We start from the raw sequence: 22,900 nt of genomic DNA on the forward strand, positions 1-22,900 counted from the left end.
AACACAAAATTTTGATATATTACAGCCCCTCATATTTTTATAACAGTGAGAAATATCCCAATTTTCCAACAGCTATACGTAATTGTTGTCCATTTTAATGTGCTTTTGGCAGCTACAGTTAAAGAACACCAAGGTAAAGCTCAACTGGATGAGCAAAATGGTATCAGTGATTGCTATAATATCGGAGCAGGTCTGAGTGTGTATATGGAGCAAAAAGGCCAGCCAGGGAGGGACACATCCATAGATCCTGTCAAATGACCCAGCTAATGCAGTGACATTGACAGTGTTTTACTTAATATTTTCTTTGCCCTGAAGTGTTAAAGATTATTTTAATCAAGGTTAGGGAGTTCCCCTGATTAACTACAGTCACCTCCAGAGGTTGTGCATAATGAAAGTGGAAGAGTTCAATAAATAAATATAGCCCTCTTCAGTCACACATCAAACAACAGAGAGGGACAGAGGCAGTGACAGACATCGTTGCTGTGATGGAGGGAGGATCCTTTGGCAGAAAGCGAATAGGAAGTGAAGTCAAAGTTAAACAGCCCCACGGCCATGAAAACACTTATCCTTTGCTGCTCACGGTATGTTGTGATATGTTTTATTTTCATTGATTTGTTGGGAGGCAAATATTTTTGTCAGCATGTGTGTTTGTTTCCATGTTTCACCCAGTTGTTCCTCAGATAATGGAAACTATGAGGAGGAAATACTATATGAGAGAAATCTGTGCTGAGGAGAGGAGGGGAGGGCAGTGAGAAAAGAACGGGAGGCCTGAGACTGAGGAAAGGAGGAGAATGGAAAAAGTGCAGGAGGCCCATGACCAGGAGCAAAGTGAAGTCAAAAAGTTAAAGAATGGTGAGGCATAAAAATGTTCGCTGTTGATTCCTGTTGCCAGGACTGGAGTGGACCCCACTGTGAGTCAGAATGATCATTCCTGCAGCAGGTGTTGACTGCTCAAAGAACTTCAGCTGAGGGTCGATGAGGTGGAGTCTGCGCTTCACACTCAAGGTGTGCGAGAGTTACCTGGACATTGTGTTCCAGGAGGCAGTCACATCCTTGGGATTAACTTCCTCAAATTTGATCTGTGGTCAGGGACAGGAGAATGTGATTGCAAAAGAGGGAGGTAGAGGGAAGAGCCTCAGCCCTTACCATTGTCTAACAGGGTCAAGGTTCTTGCTCTCTGTTCAGATGAGGATGAGGATTTCAGGGAGGAGGTGCAAGCTGTCCGTGGTATCATGGCACAGGGAGCAGGTCAAGTGGGGGGAGAAAATAGTAATGTAGTTGTCATAGGTATAGCATGGTTATGGGACCGGACACTGTTCTATGCAGCAAAGACAGAAGGTCGTGAAGGTTCAGGTACACACAGGCTACGATCTGACCCTGCAACTGACAAACCTGAGGAGAGGAGCCGCCACAGCTGCAGCCTCAGCACTTTACACACCTGGGAACTGATTGTGGTTCAGGAAGCCCCGACCCTTTAATCTCAGCACTCAGCTGCACATGGTGACAGAGGCCGGCATTTTTGAAGGATAAGGAGACTGATATCCGCAAATATTCTCATGTCACAAGCTGAATTATCATGGGTGACTCTGAGATGGAAACTTTGTTGAGAGGCCTCAGCCAGAGCTCAATGCCAATGGGATTATGGAAGATGAGGAGAGGAGAGCAGAGGTTCTGGAGGGTGGAGCTTGGTCTGGGGTTTGCAGAGGCAGTGAATGTTTGCACTGCAGGAACAATATCCTTAGCGAGGCAACCAGGGCAGACACAAGACCCGAGAACGGAGGAGGATACAAACTAAGAATGATTGTAGGTCTGGCACTACTGCGGCAACGTCTGACTCTTCACGGAAAGTGGGGCTTGTATCCAATGTTGGAACTATGTTTATACCTGTGTATAGTCCACAAACCTGCAGCATTAAGGTGCACAGAGACACAGACATGTAAACTGCAAAAAGGAGAACGATTTCCTGGAAATCAGAGGTTTAAGCTCCACCGTGTGGTCAGCATGTTCTCCTGAGTTGTGCAATTTTGAAGCGACTGAGGAGTAAAGCCTGGAACTGGATTGTGTTTGCTTAAAATAAAATAGTTGGTTCATTTTGCAACAGTCACTCTGCCAAATGTGCCTTTTACACTTTCTCCCTAAAATTAATAGTTAAATCTTAAGACTAATCCACCATCTATTCTGATATATAATGCACCTGCAGCTGTAGACCACATGTGGTGAAATGTAAAACTGCAAAAGTGAAAGCAGATCTGCCTCATTTGCAGGGAAATTCCCTCCCTCAGTACGTCAGTGCTTGGCAGATTTCACTGCAGGAGATGATGCAAATGAGAGAAGCGAATCCCCATAAATAGGAGCTCACTGGATGACTGCACCAGAACTTGATTCAGCAGAGAGCTGAGCTAGGAGCAGAAGGTCCTTCCGCAGATATCTCTTCAGCATCACAAAGTGGAAGATGGACAGAGCAGCCTCTGTAACGATCCTCATCCTCCTTCTGTGTGCCATTGCTGCACAGGGTATGTTGAGATGTCTGAAGTTGTGTTTTATTCTTTATTAAACTGTAGCACAAGGTCATGATTTTGTGGTTCATGTCTGTTTACCGAAAAATCAAATCCATCCAGATTAATGTAAGACTGATTCAGGTAGCTAGACTGCAGAAATAGAAAGAAGTGCACCAGTGAATTGTGGTCAAACGGGATTTGCCTTGTTTTCATGAATTGCAGCTGCTCTTTGATCTTTGCTTTTAAGCTTCTAAATAAGTCTCACAAGCATACTTTTCTGGAAATAATTGCTTGCAACATTTGAGAATGAGATTGTGCAAACACCTAATATTCTCTCTGCGTTGTGCATTGATGAAACAGAAATGCTGGAGAAAGTCCCAACAAGTTTTACAGGCTTTGCTCTCCTTGCATCAACAAAAAAATCTGAGTGAATGTGATCTTTCCACAGGTGTTCCGATCCCAGGAGCACAAGGACGGTGCCAATGCATTCAGACCAGCTCTGATGTTATTCGTCCAAAGGTCATCCAGAGTTTGAAATATATCCCAGAGGATCTCACTGTGAGAACACAGAGATAATGTGAGTAATTGAGTAAGAGCATCACCTTTAGCCTTTCTTACTCTCTGATATTTTTTTAATAAGGTGTGAACCTTAATTTTGAATTTTTGTTCATCAGCCTTTAAATGTCACCTTCTCCTCACAGTGTCACTCTGAAAAATAAGAAGAAAGTGTGTGTGGATCCTGATGCAAAGTGGTTGCAGTTTCTCATCACAGCCAAGAAAGGTCAGTGTTTGTTGTTTGCCAGAATTCACACATTACCTGTGAATGAACATGGGTTGTCATGACTTTGTTCATTGTGTGAGTCAGTCCTTCATGGTGGAGGGTGCTGTCTGCTCTTCCCTGCCGAACATTGGCTCTAACATTTGGCACCTTCTGGTACTTTACTTGAGTACCCTCCCTGTATGTGTGAGCCATAACCTGGTATGTCAGCAAACTATTTGACCACGGTTGGTGTCAGAACTGAGCCTGTCATTCACCTCACTCACATTCCTTATTAATGTTCCCGGCAGCTATGATGAGGACCCGGAAGCAGAGGATGGGTCACAGGTAAACTATCAGTAGCAGGAGTGGTGACTGGGACCAACTGTCACATCTTTTATAATCCAGCTGAACCAACCAGTGAAGGACAATCTATGTTCAAAGCAGGGACGCAAGGAATAAAATACTTACTAGTGATCTTCCTCAGAGGCTGCAGGCATAGAGCATGGGCAGTTGAGGGAATGAAGCGTTAGATAGCCAAGTAAGGAGAATGCTTTGTCCTGGATTGTCTCCAGTGTCTTGGTGTTGCAGTTACACAGATCCAGGGAAATAGAGAGAGTTCATCACACTCCAGAGTTATGCCTTGTAGATAGTGTAAAGGATGATAAATGTGTGTCAGGAGGTGACTCACACACTCGCTGCGCAAACCAGATAAATACAATAGATAATGGACTGTTGATGCTCATTAAGATAGCAATGGTAATGCCAAGGATAGTCCTTGGGTCATTGCCTGGCTTGTTGGTTGGCACAAATGCTACCTGGCACTTACACATTCATCCCTGAGTGCTGTCGAGGTCCTTATATAAGCTTGCACAGTGGCACTTTGTGAAGAGTTAGAAATGGATTTGAGCTTTGTGCCATGCATTTTGGTTAATGACTATTGCAATATTAATGAGCTGCTATTAGGCTTCCAAGTCATAACAATCAGCTCCTTTTTGTGGAATGTCAGTTTGATAATTCTCTGAGTTCTGCATCAATGTGGCAACACTACAAATTTTTCAATTTTATTTCAGGTGGTAAACAACACAATTGAAAAAAATGAAGCTGCAAAATGAAGGAATCGCCTCCATCCTGAATTATCTGACAGGGAATGAAGGAAGCTGGGTGTTACCTCAGTGATATTACCTTCTAATGGTCAATTCCACTGTCTCCTCGTCATGGTCTTCTGAGAATGATCGTGGTGTTCCTCCCTGTCACAGGACACGTTTACATCCTGCCACGCTACCTCTTGACATTCAAAGAAAGCAACTGATGTTTGTGTTAAATTTTTTGCCAGATTCCAAGTTTATTTCAATGTTTGTTGTTGATCCTGGACTCATGAACTCTATGGAAAAGACTAAATGAGATTGGTGTCAATCGTTAAAATGTAAGATTAGCTATGAGAGTAGGAGATGATGGTGGTTTTAGAATACCTTAGTTCATTAATTTCCATGGATGCATTGTTCAAAAGGAACTCGGTCCAGAAGGGAAGCCAGTGATGGGGTGGTGGACTGTGCTCTCTGACATCCCTGAAATAAAGGCTGGAGGACATCAGATAAAATACACACCTTGTTCAGAGTTCCTCTGCCTGCCCTCCGCCTTTTCTGTCTTTTCAAGCCCATGTACTTTACCAGAAATGAGAAAGGATAAATCAGCCTATGTACGTAGAAGAATCCTTTTTGGTTATTTCATTAAAATAGTCTGAATTACAATGGTCATGATATAGATAATTAAGTAAAAACATTTCACCTTTCTCCTGAATGTATTGTGTGATGTAACATTGTCTCAATGATTTCCAGAGCAAAATTTGCACAGTAACCTTTCCTGTTCATAGTCTGTGATATACTGTTGGCAATACTGTGGACCAAATGTGTTTGGGTTTAAATGAAACATTCTTATATCAAAACTGCAAGTAACATTGGTGCTATTTTACAGCAATGTTTATATTTTAACTGGAGCTGTGGAGTTTTCTCTGTAAAGCGTCAGATTTTAGGATCTATCCAAAGTCTGTGGAAGCAAATCCTATGCAGATGCAATTTTTATGTAAAATACCTGCACTTTAGAAGGTAGTGCTGCTAATGGTCTGACAATCACTGAAGGAAATGAAACTTGTAAATAGGAACAATGTCCATATGGTGATAGAAATGCTTGGACCTGAATGAATTTTCACTGACTGGTTCAGTTGACAAACCATCTCGTATGGCTGGTTGATGTATGTGAATGAATTTGTTGAGCATTCCTCAAAAGAACTTTAGAAAGTAAAATAAATTAGATTTGTCAAGAAGAATTTGTTGTCATTGCTTCTGAATTTTCAGTATACAGTTCTATGTTTCTCCATTTGATGAATGAACTAGACTAAGTAATGAAGAACAATGTGTCCAGGGCCAAATCTGCACATTGTCAATGGGATTTCATGCAGTTTCTTGAACTTGCCAAATTGGTGCAAATTGTGTGGACAGGTACTGGGGCTCACACGAGAGAACTGCACTGCCAAGTGGATGCAGTGATGCTGCAGCTGTACAAATTGCTGATGAAATCCGAGGGCTCATGTGAGTATATGAGGAGAATTAAGGGGTTTGGGGGATGCGCAATTAGCAGTTTGGTTATGAAAGGGTAAAGATGACTTCTGAGCCCTCGTTATTGTAATTCAACACTGGCAGGCAGGATGCATTTTGCAATTAACATCAAACAAGGAAACTGGAACTGCTACAGAGGGCTAAAGCTGGGATGAAAGTTAGCTCAGGGGTCAGCATGAGCACGTTAAATGTAATCTTTCTGATCATTACTTCATAGGATGTAGATGATACTAATTGCTAATCCTAATTGTCCCTTGAACTCAACGCCCCTGGAGGTGGTGACTGTATCACGGGGAAGTAAATGGGTGAGGGGTGTGGGTGCGAGCATGTGTTTGTGTGTGTGTGTGTGTGTGTGTGTGTGTGTGTGTGTGTGTGTGTGTGTGTGTGCGTGTGTGTGAGAGAGAGAAAGAGAGAGAGAGAGATAAAGAGCAACTGAACTGTACGCGATGGCATCTGAACATCTGCCCATTTTGGTGTGAGCATTACTTCCAGTGCAGCAGAGTTCAGTTTCCTGTTATCTTGGTCTCCCTTGGCACTGGATCTGTGAAGCCCATGTGGTAGTTGAGGTGCAACAACCAGTGTACGTTAATTGAACCATTGTACTGGGAACTTCCACCCCAGAATATGAAGACCAGGAATGTCTCGATAGGGTCCTGAAGGCAAAGGTCCAGCAAAAAACCCAAGGCCAAAAGATTGAGTGCTCAATAATGAGAGTACAGGAGCCTCAGCAACTCACTGACAGTCATGACATGCACAGGTTCTTCGGTGGTGTGCAGCCATGTGCTGTCCCACACCTGAAGACCCACTGAGAGCTGAGAAAAGAGGGACTCTTAAACCTGCTGACAGAAACAGTGCGAAGATAATCTTCCAAAACTCAGCGGTAAAGAGATGTAGTCACAAATCCACAATCTCATTATCCACATCTCGGAAGAAGAGAATATGCCAGGGGACCTCAGAGATGATGCAATCAGGGAAGGGAGCCCTTAAGAGTCAGTGATCATAATATGATGGAATTCACCCTGCAACTCGAGAGGGAGAAGCTAAAATCGGGTGTATTGCTATTACAGTTGAGTAAAGATAACTACAGTGGCATGAGAGAGGAGCTGGCCAAAGTTGATTGGAAGGGGACCCCAGCAGGGATGACGGTACAGCAGCAATGGTTGGAGTTTCTGGGAGTAATTCGGAAGGCGGAGGATCAGTTTATCCCAAAGAAGCAGAAGCATCCTAAAGGGAGGATGAGGCAACCGTGGCTGACAAGGGAAGTCAAAGACAGCACAAAAGTAAAAGAGAGGGCATACAATATTGCAAAGAATTGTGGGAAGCGAGAGGACTGGGAAGCATAAAAAACCAACAGAAGGCAGCTGAAGAAGCAATAAGGGGAGAAAAGATGAAATATGAAGGTAAGCTAGCCAATGATATAAAAGAGGATACCAAAAGTTTTTTCAGATATGTAACAAGTAAAAGAGAGGCAAGAGTAGATATCAAACCGCTGGAAAATGACACTGTAGAAGTAGTAATGGAGAACAAAGAAATGGCGGACCAACTGAATAAGTATATTGCGTCAGTCTTCACTGTGGAGGACGCCAGCAACACGCAGGGGGCAGAAGTGAGTGTAGTCACTGTTAATGAGGAGAAGGTGCTTGGGAAGCTGAAAAGTATGAAGCTGGATAAGTCAGCTGGACTGGACGGAGTACACCCCAGGGTTCTGAAAGAGATAGCTGAAGAGATTGTGGAGGCATTTGTGGTGATCTTTCAAGAAGCACTAGAGTCAGGAATAGTTCCGGAGGACTGGAAAATAGCAAATGTCACTCCACTTTTTAAGAAGGGAGGGAGGCAAATGACTGGAAATTCTAGGCCAGTTAGTCTTGTTTCAGTGGTTGGTAAGATGTTAGAGTCCATTATTAAGCATGAGGTTTTGGGGTACTTGGAAGCACATGATAAAATAGGCCAAAGACAGCATGGTTTGCTTCTGGGGAAATCTTGCCTGGCAAATCTGTTGGAACTCTTTGAGGAAGTAACAGGCAGGATAGACAAAGGAGAGTCAGTGGATGTTGTTTAGTTGGATTTTCAGAAGGCCTTAGACAAGGAGCCACAGATGAGGCTGCTAAATAAGATAGGAGCTGATGGTACTACAAGAAAGTTACTAGCATGGATAGAAGATTGTAAGGGCATCAAAGGTTATGGGAGAAGGCAGGAAAATGGGGTTGAAAGTGAAAAATAAATCAGCCATGTTTGAATGACGGTGCAGACGATGGGCTGAATGGCTTAATTCTTCTCCTATACGTAATGGTCCTATGACTATGTTCAAGAAAGGATTACGTCTGACCACAGAGGGGTCTCACTCCTGGCTGCCACATGGAAAATCAACTCCAGGGTATTTTGAACCATGTCCTCTCAGTGTTCGAAGAGCTGCTGCCCGTATAAAAATGTGGATTCTGTCCTTCTTGAGATATGATGGGGATGATCTTCAATGCTTGACAAAGTCAAGCAAAATGCAGGGATCTGCACCCAACATGATAAATGGCCTTTTTGGACCTCACAAATGACTGTGTCTCCATCAATCTGGCAGAACTGTGGAAAACACTCCTCAAGTTCGACTGTCCACTGAAATTTTCTTCAGATTACATTTGCTCCATGATGGCATTCGAGGAGCTGGGTTTTACACTCAACAGCTGCAAAACAAAGGTCCACTGCCAACCTGCAGCACTCTGCCCTCTGATAATAAAGGTTCATGGTGAGACCCAGGAAAACCTGCATCACCTCCCATCTGTCGGAGCCACCGCACAGTAAAGGCAGATTAATCTTGAAATGCACAACTGCCTTTAATGCACCAGCACAGCCTTTGGTCGGCTGAGGAAAAGGTTACATGAAGATGAAGATTTTAAAGTTGCACAAAATTCACCGTCAACCAGGCAGCAGAAGGAGAAGAAAACTGATATCACTTCCCCCTCCCAGGTCAACATCCCCACTGTTGATGACCTAATACAGTAAGTCAGCTACGTTGGGTCAGCCACATAATTTGCATACCCGATGCCAGACACCTGAATGGGACACCTGATTCTTTGCTGTGTCACTGGAAGAGATTAGCAGGAGGACAGCAGGAAAGATTCAAAGATGTTCCTAAAGCTTCCTTGAAGAGATGCAACATCCATGTATTCTCCTTGGAATCCCTGGCAGAAGTGGAGAAGCAACATTGGATATGGTTCTGAGAGCTTGAGTGCATTGGGACCATGCGAATTCTAGCCTGATAACCTCTCTGTTCCCCTACCACATCATATTCCTCATTCCAGAAATATGTTTTTTCAGGAATAGTTTTACATGTTCCGAGAGAATTCCTTCTGGGCATAAAGACCTGAAATATGATGCATTGATGTGGTCTAGCTACCATAGTGGCTCTTCCTTCAGACTCAACCATCCATGGAAGGTTCCCATCCACCTAAACCACAGCCACGTTCAGGTATACCCTAACTGTGAGTGTACCTGATCTCCAGAATGAGAACCTGAAAGAGTAATGTTCTGATTAACGTGGAGCATTGGGTAACTGTAACACAGCAGGTCCTCACACATCTGATATTGGAGATGGACACCAGTTGTTCAGGGAAACTTGATGGACGGTGGACGTATATTTGTTGTCTCTGATTTTATGTGTCATTAAGCAATGAACTGAAGAATGTTGGAATTAGAATCCAATCCGCCTGGACCCCAGTGTGGAGAAAATTAATTCACTTCTGGGATCTCCACATAGCTCAATCTTTGTCGCATTTTTGAAAGTAATCCACTTGGAGAGTGATTACACTGGGTCTTTCCCTGCAACCTGGACAAAGTAGTTATGTGGTGTTGGAAGGACCGTATCAAAATGTAACACGGGAAGATAATGGCAACAACAGCTAAGAGAATGACAAGCATTTTCTGACATTGGAGGCACTCTTGATGCTGAGGTTTAGGAATCTCCTGGCTGTGAAGTGCTGGCCGTCTATGAAGGTTGTCTTTGTTCATTAAATGTAAGAGGATGTTTTTCTCTGATGGAAGTTCAGGTGTTCAGCTAACTTGTTGATTTTCATAAACCGTCGGTGTCAGAGGAATTTCACATATTGAAGTTCATTATACCAGGACTGTATAAGATCAGTCCAGGACTTGTACCTCATACAGAGCTCATCATCTCTGTTGATGGAGAGCAATAAAATGATTACAGAGGTGAGACAGACTTGGAACAGATTGTTTCTGTTTATTCCTCCATGCCTGTAACATGGCTAATCTGGGAATATTCTTATTATTTATTATAATAAACTTCCAATGAATAGCAGACTGGAGTAAAGGCAGACATTGAAACATAGAACCACATGGAGAATAAAACAAGCTGATTTCCTGGAATTCACGTGGGCTCACACACACCGGCTGTAATCTGACAATGAACTTCCCTCACCCTTGTCCAGCCCCAGGGGGAGGAGTCAAAATGACTCCAGTCTCTGCACTTCCCAAATCTGCAAACTGAAACTTGAACCAGCTCCAGAAAGCCCTGAAGCTGATATTTCATCACTCATGGACAGTGAACAGAATGAACATTTGTTGCTGCAGAAATTGTTCCAGCAGAAGTCTTAAACTATCACAAGAAAGGTGGGAGGCAGCATAAAGGAAATTACAGACCTATTAGTCTGACGTCAGCGGTGGGAAAGTTATTGGAATCGATCCTCAAGGATGAGGTTATGGAACACCTAGAGGTGCAATGCAAGATAGGTCCTAGCCTACATGGTTTTGTGAAGGGAAGATCCTGCCTGACCAACCTATTGGAGTTTTTTCAAGAAATCACAGGTAGGATGGATAAGGGAGAGGCAGCAGATGTTGTGTATTTAGACTTTCAATAGACCTTCGACAAGGTGCCACATAAGAGACTGATTAATAAGATGAGAGGTCATGGTATTACAGGTAGGATAACAGAATGGGTGGAGCAGGAAGCAAAGGGAGGGAATAAAAGGATCTTGTTCTTATTGGCTACCAGTTACTAGTGGTGTTGCGCAGGGGCCGGTGTTGGGGCCGCTTCCTTTTACCTTGTACGTTAACGATTTGGATGATGGAGTAAATGGTTTTGTGGCTAAGTTTGAGGATGACACCAAGATAGGTGGAGGAGTAGAGCGTATTGAGGAGACAGGAAGATTGATAGTTTAGGAGAATGGGCAAGGAAATGGCAGATGAGATTCAATATTGAGAAATGTGTAGTTGTTCACTTAGGAAACAGAAATAAACGGGCAGATTATTATCTAGAAGGAGAGAAAATTCAAAGTACAGAAGTACAAAGGGACTTGGGGGTACTCGTGCAGGATACCTTAAAGGTTAACCACCAGGTCGTATCGGTGGTAAAGAAAGCGAATGCTATGTTGGCACTCATTTCGAGAGGTATAGTGTATAAAAGTAAGGAAGTGATGATGAGGCTCTACGGGGCAGTAGTGAGGCCTCATTTGGAATACCGTGCACAGTTTTGGGCCCCATATCTTAGGAAAGATGTGCTGCTGTTGGAGAGGATCCAGAGGAGATTTACGAGGATGATTCCCGGAATGAAAGGGCTTACGTATGATGAGTGTTTGTTGGCTCTTGGACTGTACTCACTGGAGTACAGAAGAATGAGAGGGGACCTCATAGAGACATTTGAAATGTTGAAAGGACTGGACAGAGTAGATGTGGTCAAGCTGTTTCCCTTTGTGGGTGAGTCCAGGTCCAGAGGGCACAATCTTAGAATTAGAGGGTACAGGTTTAAAACAGAGATGAGGAGAAATTTCCTTAGCCAGAGGGTGGTGGATTTGTGGAAATCCTTGCCACGTACAGCAGTGGAGGCCAGATCATTGGAGGCATTTAAGGAAGAGATAGATAGATAGATATCTAAATAGTCGGGGTATCAAGGCATATGGGGATAAGGCCGGAAATTGGGGTTAGAATAGTTTTATTTTGTTTATTCCCCCCCCCCACTCAATTTCTCATTCCTTTTACTTTTTTCCCTTTTCTTTGGAGCAGGCTCAATGGGCCGAATGGCCTACTTCTGCTCCCTTGTCTCGTGATCTTGTGATCTTGTGAATCTTATAGCGCATAATGGGCTGGTCGGTTCATCATGAGAATTCCTTGCACAATCTATCCAATTTGTCCACTCACCTGCACTCCACACAGTGCTGGGAATGTTTTTGCTCACATATAAGTCCAAAGGGTATCAATATCCCGTCCCCTGGGTGTGGGTCTGGTGGGCACAGAGGTGGGAGGGTTACATAAGTTGCAGGGTATGAAAACATAGGCAAAGACTTAACAGAGTTTAATATCTTTGGCATTGAGTACTGTGGTGTTGGTTTAACTGGTGAATCGTGTTGTCCGTACTCAGTGGTCCTGAGGGAGATGCTGGTGTCTGACGAGGGAAGATATCAAGATAACTCAGGCAAGAGAGGGGATGGTCAGTCAGGCAGATGGGACCAGACGGTGAGTGACGGAAATGTAGTGAAGATGGAATAAGTTTTGAATTGAACTGAGACAGGCTTGTTCAGATCAGTGCAGTTATTATTGTTACCTTTTAAGCATAGAAGTTTACATGTGCCTTGAATCTACAGAATCTGGAGCTTTAGTCAGGGCTGCCCCTCAGAGGTGGGAGATACAAAGCAGGACAGAGGGGTAAATTTCTTACCTCCCCTCTACCCTCTCAGTGCTGATGCAGGGTCTCGATCCAACATGTTGACTATCCCTTTCCCTACACTGATGCTGCCTGATCCACTGAGTTCCTCCAGCAGTTTGTTTCTTGTATCTCTGCATCTCCAGTGTTATCTTGGTGTGGGCTCTCACGTAGGGTCAGGCCAGCTGAAACATTTACTGAAATCGGCCAGAGCGGTGTTAAGGGGAGGCCCAGTATGCTCACCCACTGTTGGGTAGGAGAGCTGCTCGGGTGCGGCAGGGACACTGAAGTAGTTTCACTGAGATACAAAAGCATTGTTGGCAGAGTTACCAACCCGCCAACCCGCCAACCCGCCAACCCGCACTCACTCTCAATGAGCGTCTTGGTGGTCAATTGGAATAGTCAATAATTCAGTGCATTTTTGACATACTTTGGCTGTTGATGAATCAAAACATCAGACAATTAATTCTCACATTCAACATTCCCATGTATACTTCTACAATTGCGTCCTTTTACAATCAGAAATTGAGAATTGTTGAGTTGCAAAGATGTATTGAAGATACCCAACGCTGCATCAAGTTGGGGGATGTCACATTTCTTGTAACTCACATGTTTCAGCCCAGGGCTTATTTCCTATTTATTATAATCCCCAGAATCACTGCCAAGTCTGTGAAATATCCATCTACTGTGGGCCCGCTGCAAAATGGGGAACTGAATTACTGTGCAGCAAATCTGGAAGTGTTCATCTGAGGAAATGGCATCCAATGTACAATTAATCCAGCCTGGTGATGTGAGACTCTCAACAAAGATTCGTTGACACTGGTCAATGTGCAGTTTGAATAAAAAGCAATGATGAAACTATGCGGAGGTCAAAGTGTGTACAGTGATGAGTGAAGGCTGTTTTGCCCATGACACATGGGACGGGGTAGGTGATAGGACTCTTTGAACCTACTCTCCCATTGAGTAGACTCTAGACTAATCCTTCCTCACAAGTCCCCTCCCTCCTGTCTGATTCCCACATTTGCTGCTTTGCTGGGAGTGCAAAAATACATTGATCACAGCCTGGAAAACACTCAGTGACTGAAATGCCAACAGGTCCTGGGGTGGAGACTTCCTCAGAGGACTCTGCTTGCTCAGTCATTGAGTCCACTCAATGCTGTAAGTTTACCCTATTGATGGTGTTGATCATTGCAAAGATCTCAGAGAGCTCTCCGAGTAACAAACCGTGGGATCTCTGTTCTGGAACTATGTATTGGAAATAATAGTTTTCATATACATCAACCTGCTGATAATTTTCTTAAAATCTTAAGAAAGTAAATGACCCAGAGAGCCTTCTATTGTTTGAAAATTCATGGAAAATCAATGACTCAAAAGTCTTCTGTTGGTAAATGCTTTCTTAAGTTGGAAAAATTGGAGAAAATGTGAAGGAATTGGATTGGAGTGAACACAAAATTTTGATATATTACAGCCCCTCATATTTTTATAACAGTGAGAAATATCCCAATTTTCCAACAGCTATACGTAATTGTTGTCCATTTTAATGTGCTTTTGGCAGCTACAGTTAAAGAACACCAAGGTAAAGCTCAACTGGATGAGCAAAATGGTATCAGTGATTGCTATAATATCGGAGCAGGTCTGAGTGTGTATATGGAGCAAAAGGCCAGCCAGGGAGGGACACATCCATAGATCCTGTCAAATGACCCAGCTAATGCAGTGACATTGACAGTGTTTTACTTAATATTTTCTTTGCCCTGAAGTGTTAAAGATTATTTTAATCAAGGTTAGGGAGTTCCCCTGATTAACTACAGTCACCTCCAGAGGTTGTGCATAATGAAAGTGGAAGAGTTCAATAAATAAATATAGCCCTCTTCACTCACACATCAAACAACAGAGAGGGACAGAGGCAGTGACAGACATCGTTGCTGTGATGGAGGGAGGATCCTTTGGCAGAAAGCGAATAGGAAGTGAAGTCAAAGTTAAACAGCCCCACGGCCATGAAAACACTTATCCTTTGCTGCTCACGGTATGTTGTGATATGTTTTATTTTCATTGATTTGTTGGGAGACAAATATTTTTGTCAGCATGTGTGTTTGTTTCCATGTTTCACCCAGTTGTTCCTCAGATAATGGAAACTATGAGGAGGAAATACTATATGAGAGAAATCTGTGCTGAGGAGAGGAGAGGAGGGCAGTGAGAAAAGAACGGGAGGCCTGAGACTGAGGAAAGGAGGAGAATGGAAAAAGTGCAGGAGGCCCATGACCAGGAGCAAAGTGAAGTCAAAAAGTTAAAGAATGGTGAGGCATAAAAATGTTCGCTGTTGATTCCTGTTGCCAGGACTGGAGTGGACCCCACTGTGAGTCAGAATGATCATTCCTGCAGCAGGTGTTGACTGCTCAAAGAACTTCAGCTGAGGGTCGATGAGGTGGAGTCTGCGCTTCACACTCAGGGTGTGCGAGAGTTACCTGGACATTGTGTTCCAGGAGGCAGTCACATCCTTGGGATTAACTTCCTCAAATTTGATCTGTGGTCAGGGACAGGAGAATGTGATTGCAAAAGAGGGAGGTAGAGGGAAGAGCCTCAGCCCTTACCATTGTCTAACAGGGTCAAGGTTCTTGCTCTCTGTTCAGATGAGGATGAGGATTTCAGGGAGGAGGTGCAAGCTGTCCGTGGTATCATGGCACAGGGAGCAGGTCAAGTGGGGGGAGAAAATAGTAATGTAGTTGTCATAGGTATAGCATGGTTATGGGACCGGACACTGTTCTATGCAGCAAAGACAGAAGGTCGTGAAGGTTCAGGTACACACAGGCTACGATCTGACCCTGCAACTGACAAACCTGAGGAGAGGAGCCGCCACAGCTGCAGCCTCAGCACTTTACACACCTGGGAACTGATTGTGGTTCAGGAAGCCCCGACCCTTTAATCTCAGAACTCAGCTGCTCATGGTGACAGAGGCCGGCATTTTTTGAAGGATAAGGAGACTGATATCCGCAAAATATTCTCATGTCACAAGCTGAATTATCATGGGTGACTCTGAGATGGAAACTTTGTTGAGAGGCCTCAGCCAGAGCTCAATGCCAATGGGATTATGGAAGATGAGGAGAGGGAGAGCAGAGGTTCTGGAGGGTGGAGCTTGGTCTGGGGTTTGCAGAGGCAGTGAATGTTTGCACTGCAGGAACAATATCCTTAGCGAGGCAACCAGGGCAGACACAAGACCCGAGAACGGAGGAGGATACAAACTAAGAATGTTTGTAGGTCTGGCACTACTGCGGCAACGTCTGACTCTTCACGGAAAGTGGGGCTTGTATCCAATGTTGGAACTATGTTTATACCTGTGTATAGTCCACAAACCTGCAGCATTAAGGTGCACAGAGACACAGACATGTAAACTGCAAAAAGGAGAACGATTTCCTGGAAATCAGAGGTTTAAGCTCCACCGTGTGGTCAGCATGTTCTCCTGAGTTGTGCAATTTTGAAGCGACTGAGGAGTAAAGCCTGGAACTGGATTGTGTTTGCTTAAAATAAAATAGTTGGTTCATTTTGCAACAGTCACTCTGCCAAATGTGCCTTTTACACTTTCTCCCTAAAATTAATAGTTAAATCTTAAGACTAATCCACCATCTATTCTGATATATAATGCACCTGCAGCTGTAGACCACATGTGGTGAAATGTAAAACTGCAAAAGTGAAAGCAGATCTGCCTCATTTGCAGGGAAATTCCCTCCCTCAGTACGTCAGTGCTTGGCAGATTTCACTGCAGGAGATGATGCAAATGAGAGAAGCGAATCCCCATAAATAGGAGCTCACTGGATGACTGCACCAGAACTTGATTCAGCAGAGAGCTGAGCTAGGAGCATAAGGTCCTTCCGCAGATATCTCTTCAGCATCACAAAGTGGAAGATGGACAGAGCAGCCTCTGTAACGATCCTCATCCTCCTTCTGTGTGCCATTGCTGCACAGGGTATGTTGAGATGTCTGAAGTTGTGTTTTATTCTTTATTAAACTGTAGCACAAGGTCATGATTTTGTGGTTCATGTCTGTTTACCGAAAAATCAAATCCATCCAGATTAATGTAAGACTGATTCAGGTAGCTAGACTGCAGAAATAGAAAGAAGTGCACCAGTGAATTGTGGTCAAACGGGATTTGCCTTGTTTTCATGAATTGCAGCTGCTCTTTGATCTTTGCTTTTAAGCTTCTAAATAAGTCTCACAAGCATACTTTTCTGGAAATAATTGCTTGCAACATTTGAGAATGAGATTGTGCAAACACCTAATATTTCTCTCTGCGTTGTGCATTGATGAAACAGAAATGCTGGAGAAAGTCCCAACAAGTTTTACAGGCTTTGCTCTCCTTGCATCAACAAAAAAATCTGAGTGAATGTGATCTTTCCACAGGTGTTCCGATCCCAGGAGCACAAGGACGGTGCCAATGCATTCAGACCAGCTCTCATGTTATTCGTCCAAAGGTCATCCAGAGTTTGAAATATATTCCCAGAGGATCTCACTGTGAGAACACAGAGATAATGTGAGTAATTGAGTAAGAGCATCACCTTTAGCCTTTCTTACTCTCTGATATTTTTTTAATAAGGTGTGAACCTTAATTTTGAATTTTTGTTCATCAGCCTTTAAATGTCACCTTCTCCTCACAGTGTCACTCTGAAAAATAAGAAGAAAGTGTGTGTGGATCCTGATGCAAAGTGGTTGCAGTTTCTCATCACAGCCAAGAAAGGTCAGTGTTTGTTGTTTGCCAGAATTCACACATTACCTGTGAATGAACATGGGTGTCATGACTTTGTTCATTGTGTGAGTCAGTCCTTCATGGTGGAGGGTGCTGTCTGCTCTTCCCTGCCGAACATTGGCTCTAACATTTGGCACCTTCTGGTACTTTACTTGAGTACCCTCCCTGTATGTGTGAGCCATAACCTGGTATGTCAGCAAACTATTTGACCACGGTTGGTGTCAGAACTGAGCCTGTCATTCACCTCACTCACATTCCTTATTAATGTTCCCGGCAGCTATGATGAGGACCCGGAAGCAGAGGATGGGTCACAGGTAAACTATCAGTAGCAGGAGTGGTGACTGGGACCAACTGTCACATCTTTTATAATCCAGTTGAACCAACCAGTGAAGGACAATCTATGTTCAAAGCAGGGACGCAAGGAATAAAATACTTACTAGTGATCTTCCTCAGAGGCTGCAGGCATAGAGCATGGGCAGTTGAGGGAATGAAGCGTTAGATAGCCAAGTAAGGAGAATGCTTTGTCCTGGATTGTCTCCAGTGTCTTGGTGTTGCAGTTACACAGATCCAGGGAAATAGAGAGAGTTCATCACACTCCAGAGTTATGCCTTGTAGATAGTGTAAAGGATGATAAATGTGTGTCAGGAGGTGACTCACACACTCGCTGCGCAAACCAGATAGATACAATAGATAATGGACTGTTGATGCTCATTAAGATAGCAATGGTAATGCCAAGGATAGTCCTTGGGTCATTGCCTGGCTTGTTGGTTGGCACAAATGCTACCTGGCACTTACACATTCATCCCTGAGTGCTGTCGAGGTCCTGATATAAGCTTGCACAGTGGCACTTTGTGAAGAGTTAGAAATGGATTTGAGCTTTGTGCCATGCATTTTGGTTAATGACTATTGCAATATTAATGAGCTGCTATTAGGCTTCCAAGTCATAACAATCAGCTCCTTTTTGTGGAATATCAGTTTGATAATTCTCTGAGTTCTGCATCAATGTGGCAACACTACAAATTTTTCAATTTTATTTCAGGTGGTAAACAACACAATTGAAAAAAATGAAGCTGCAAAATGAAGGAATCGCCTCCATCCTGAATTATCTGACAGGGAATGAAGGAAGCTGGGTGTTACCTCAGTGATATTACCTTCTAATGGTCAATTCCACTGTCTCCTCGTCATGGTCTTCTGAGAATGATCGTGGTCTTCCTCCCTGTCACAGGACACGTTTACATCCTACCACGCTACCTCTTGACATTCAAAGAAAGCAACTGATGTTTGTGTTAAACTTTTTGCCAAATTCCAAGTTTATTTCAACATGTGTTGTTGAGCCTGGACTCATGAACTCTGTGGAAAAGACTAAATGAGATTGGTGTCAATCGTTAAAATGTAAGACCAGCTATGAGAGTAGGAGATGATGGTGGTTTTAGAATACCTTAGTTCATTAATTTCCATGGATGTATTGTTGAAAAGGAACTCGGTCCAGAAGGGAAGCCAGTGATGGGGTGGTGGACTGTGCTCTCTGCCATCCCTGAAATAAAGGCTGGAGGACCTCAGATAAAATTCACAGCTTGCTCACAGTTCCTCTGCCTGTCCTCCACCATTTCTGTCTTTTCAAGCCCATGTACTTTACCAGAAATGAGAAAGGATAAATCAGCCTATGTACGTAGAAGAATTCTTTTTGGTTATTTCATTAAAATAGTCTGAGTTACAATGATCAAGATATAGATAATTAAGGAAAACCATTTCTCCTTTCTCCTGAATGTATTGTGTGATGTAACATTGTCTCAATGATTTCCAGAGCAACATTTGCACAGTAACTTTTCCTGTTGAAACCTTGTTCATAGTCTGTGTTATACTGTTGGCAATACTGTGGACCAAATGTGTTTGAGTTTAAATGAAACATTCTTATATCAAAACTGCAAGTAACATTGGTGCTATTTTACAGCAATGTTTATATTTTAACTGGAGCTGTGGAGTTTTCTCTGTAAAGCGTCAGATTTTAGGATCTATCCAAAGTCTGTGGAAGCAAATTCTATGCAGATGTAATTTTTATGTAAAATACCTGCATTTTAGAAGGTAGTGCTGCTAATGGTCTGAAAATCACTGAAGGAAATGAAACTTGTAAATAGGAACAATGTCCATATGGTGATAGAAATGCTTGGACCTGAATGAACTTTCACTGACTGTTTCAGTTGACAAACCATCTCGTCTGGCCGGTTGATGTATGTGAATGAATGTGTTGAGCATTCCTCAAAAGAATTTTAGAAAGTAAAATAAATTAGATTTCTCAAGAAGAATTTGTTGTCATTGCTTCTGAATTTTTAGTATACAGTTCTGTGTTTCTCCATTTGATGAATGAACTAGACTAAGTAATGAAGAACAATGTGTCCAGGGCCAAATCTGCACATTGTCAATGGGTTTTCATGCAGTTTCTTGAACTTGCCAAATTGTGTGGACAGGTACTGGGGCTCACACGAGAGAACTGCACTGCCAAGTGGATGCAGTGATGCTGCAGTTGTACAAATTGCTGATGAAATCCGAGGGCTCATGTGAGTATATGAGGAGAATTAAGGGGTTTGGGGGATGCGTAATTAACAGTAGGGTTAAGAAAGGGTAAAGGTTATTTCCGAGCCCTCGTTATTGTAATTCAACACTGGCAGGCAGGATGAATTTTGCAATTAACATGAAACAAGGGAACTGGAACTGCTACAGAGGGCTAAAGCTGGGATGAAAGTTAGCTCAGGGGTCAGCATGAGCACGTTAAATGTAATCTTTCTGATCATTACTTCATAGGATGTAGATGATACTAATTTCTAATCCTAATTGTCCCTTAAAATCAACGCCCCTGGAGGTGGTGACTGTATCACGGGGAAGTAAATGGGTGAGAGGTGTGGGTGCGAAAATGTGTTTGTGTGTTTGTGTGTGTGTGTGTGTGTGTGTGTGTGTGTGTGCGTGTGTGTGTGTGTGTGCGTGTCTGTGAGAGAGAGAGAGAGAGAGAAAGAGCAACTGAACTGTACGCGATGGCATCTGAACATCTGCCCATTTTGGTGTGAGCATTACTTCCAGTGCAGCAGAGTTCAGTTTCCTGTTGTCTTGGTCCCCCTTGGCACTGGATCTGTGAAGCCCATGTGGTAGTTGAGGTGCAACAGCCAGTGTACGTTAATTGAAACATTGTACTGGGAACTTCCACCCCAGAATATGAAGACCAGGAATGTCTCGATAGGGTCCTGAAGGCAAAGGTCCAGCAAAAAACCCAAGGCCAAAAGATTGAGTGCTCAATAATGAGAGTACAGGAGCCTCAGCAACTCACTGACAGTCATGACATGCACAGGTTCTTCGGTGGTGTGCAGCCATGTGTTGTCCCACACCTGAAGACCCACTGAGAGCTGAGAAAAGAGGGACTCTTAAACCTGCTGACAGAAACAGTGCGAAGATAATCTTCCAAAACTCAGCGGTAAAGAGATGTAGTCACAAATCCACAATCTCATTATCCACATCTCGGAAGAAGAGAATATGCCAGGGGACCTCAGAGATGATGCAATCAGGGAAGGGAGCCCTTAAGAGTCAGTGATCATAATATGATGGAATTCACCCTGCAACTCGAGAGGGAGAAGCTAAAATCGGGTGTATTGCGATTACAGTTGAGTAAAGATAACGGCAGTGGCATGAGAGAGGAGCTGGCCAAAGTTGATTGGAAGGGGACCCCAGCAGGGATGACGGTACAGCAGCAATGGTTGGAGTTTCTGGGAGCAATTCCGAAGGCGGAGGATCAGTTTATCCCAAAGAAGCAGAAGCATCCTAAAGGGAGGATGAGGCAACCGTGGCTGACAAGGGAAGTCAAAGACAGCACAAAAGTAAAAGAGAGGGCATACAATATTGCAAAGAATTGTGGGAAGCTAGAGGACTGGGAAGCATAAAAAACCAACAGAAGGCAGCTGAAGAAGCAATAAGGGGAGAAAAGATGAAATATGAAGGTAAGCTAGCCAATGATATAAAAGAGGATACCAAAAGTTTTTTCAGATATGTAACAAGTAAAAGAGAGGCAAGAGTAGATATCAAACCGCTGGAAAATGACACTGGAGAAGTAGTAATGGGGCACAAAGAAATGGCGGACCAACTGAATAAGTATATTGCGTCAGTCTTCACTGTGGAGGACACCAGCAACACGCAGGGGGCAGAAGTGAGTGTAGTCACTGTTAATGAGGAGAAGGTGCTTGGGAAGCTGAAAAGTATGAAGCTGGATAAGTCAGCTGGACTGGACGGAGTACACCCCAGGGTTCTGAAAGAGATAGCTGAAGAGATTGTGGAGGCATTTGTGGTGATCTTTCAAGAAGCACTAGAGTCAGGAATAGTTCCGGAGGACTGGAAAATAGCAAATGTCACTCCACTTTTTAAGAAGGGAGGGAGGCAAATGACTGGAAATTCTAGGCCAGTTAGTCTTGTTTCAGTGGTTGGTAAGATGTTAGAGTCCATTATTAAGCATGAGGTTTTGGGGTACTTGGAAGCACATGATAAAATAGGCCAAAGACAGCATGGTTTGCTTCTGGGGAAATCTTGCCTGACAAATCTGCTGGAACTCTTTGAGGAAGTAACAGGCAGGATAGACAAAGGAGAGTCAGTGGATGTTGTTTAGTTGGATTTTCAGAAGGCCTTAGACAAGGAGCCACAAATGAGTCTGCTAAATAAGATAGGAGCTGATGGTGCTACAAGAAAGGTACTAGCATGGATAGAAGATTGTAAGGGCATCAAAGGTTATGGGAGAAGGCAGGAAAATGGGTGGAAAGTGAAAAATAAATCAGCCATGTTTGAATGACGGTGCAGACGATGGGCTGAATGGCTTAATTCTTCTCCTATACGTAATGGTCCTATGACTATGTTCAAGAAAGGATTACGTCTGACCACAGAGGGGTCTCACTCCTGGCTGCCACATGGAAAATCAACTCCAGGGTATTTTGAACCATGTCCTCTCAGTGTTCGAAGAGCTGCTGCCCGTATAAAAATGTGGATTCTGTCCTTCTTGAGATATGATGGGGATGATCTTCAATGCTTGACAAAGTCAAGCAAAATGCAGGGATCTGCACCCAACATGATAAATGGCCTTTTTGGACCTCACAAATGACTGTGTCTCCATCAATCTGGCAGAACTGTGGAAAACACTCCTCAAGTTCGACTGTCCACTGAAATATTTCTTCAGATTACGTTTGCTCCATGATGGCATTCGAGGAGCTGGGCTTTACACTCAACAGCTGCAAAAAAAAGGTCCACTGCCAACCTGCAGCACTCTGCCCTCTGATAATAAAGGTTCATGGTGAGACCCAGGAAAACCTGCATCACCTCCCATCTGTCGGGAGCCACCGCACAGTAAAGGCAGATTAATCTTGAAATGCACCACTGCCTTCAATGCACCAGCACAGCCTTTGGTCGGCTGAGGAAAAGGTTACATGAAGATGAAGATTTTAATGTTGCACAAAAATCACCGTCAACCAGGCAGCAGAAGGAGAAGAAAACTGTTATCACTTCCCCCTCCCAGGTCAACATCCCCACTGTTGATGATCTAATACAGTACGTCAGCTACATTGGGTCAGCCACATAATTTGCATACCCAACGCCGGACACCTGAATGGGACACTTGATTCTTTGCTGTGTCAC

At 43.5% G+C, this 22,900-nt stretch overlaps 2 protein-coding genes across 6 annotated transcripts in view; both read left to right on the top strand.

The window, feature by feature from the left end:
- LOC127582204 (interleukin-8-like) overlaps window positions 1-5,575 on the top strand; it is a 33,889-nt gene extending 28,314 nt beyond the window's left edge. For 2 of the 3 annotated variants that reach the window (XM_052037314.1, XM_052037339.1), the window contains exons 3-4: window positions 3,200-3,279; window positions 4,329-5,575. In XM_052037314.1, coding sequence (XP_051893274.1) covers window positions 3,200-3,279; window positions 4,329-4,348 — 100 coding nt within the window. In that variant the 3' untranslated portion in view covers window positions 4,349-5,575. The remainder of the gene's footprint in view (window positions 1-3,199; window positions 3,280-4,328) is intronic. The other variant, XM_052037329.1, reaches the window with a different exon arrangement.
- The window catches only part of LOC127582184 (interleukin-8-like), a 143,113-nt gene that overhangs the window by 68,856 nt on the left and 51,357 nt on the right, over window positions 1-22,900 (top strand). Inside the window, exons 2-5 of one of the 3 annotated variants that reach the window (XR_007958072.1) lie at window positions 2,947-3,017; window positions 16,974-17,032; window positions 17,157-17,236; window positions 18,285-19,548. The exons of 1 other annotated variant lie outside the window; for it this stretch is intronic. The gene's annotated coding sequence lies outside the window, so the exon portion shown is untranslated. Of the gene's footprint in view, window positions 1-2,946; window positions 3,018-16,902; window positions 17,033-17,156; window positions 17,237-18,284; window positions 19,549-22,900 lie in introns of those variants that run through there. One more of the 3 variants, XR_007958071.1, reaches the window with a different exon arrangement.

Source organism: Pristis pectinata, chromosome 2 (assembly GCF_009764475.1).
Source record: "Pristis pectinata isolate sPriPec2 chromosome 2, sPriPec2.1.pri, whole genome shotgun sequence".
Classification (NCBI taxonomy): Eukaryota; Metazoa; Chordata; class Chondrichthyes; order Rhinopristiformes; family Pristidae; genus Pristis; species Pristis pectinata.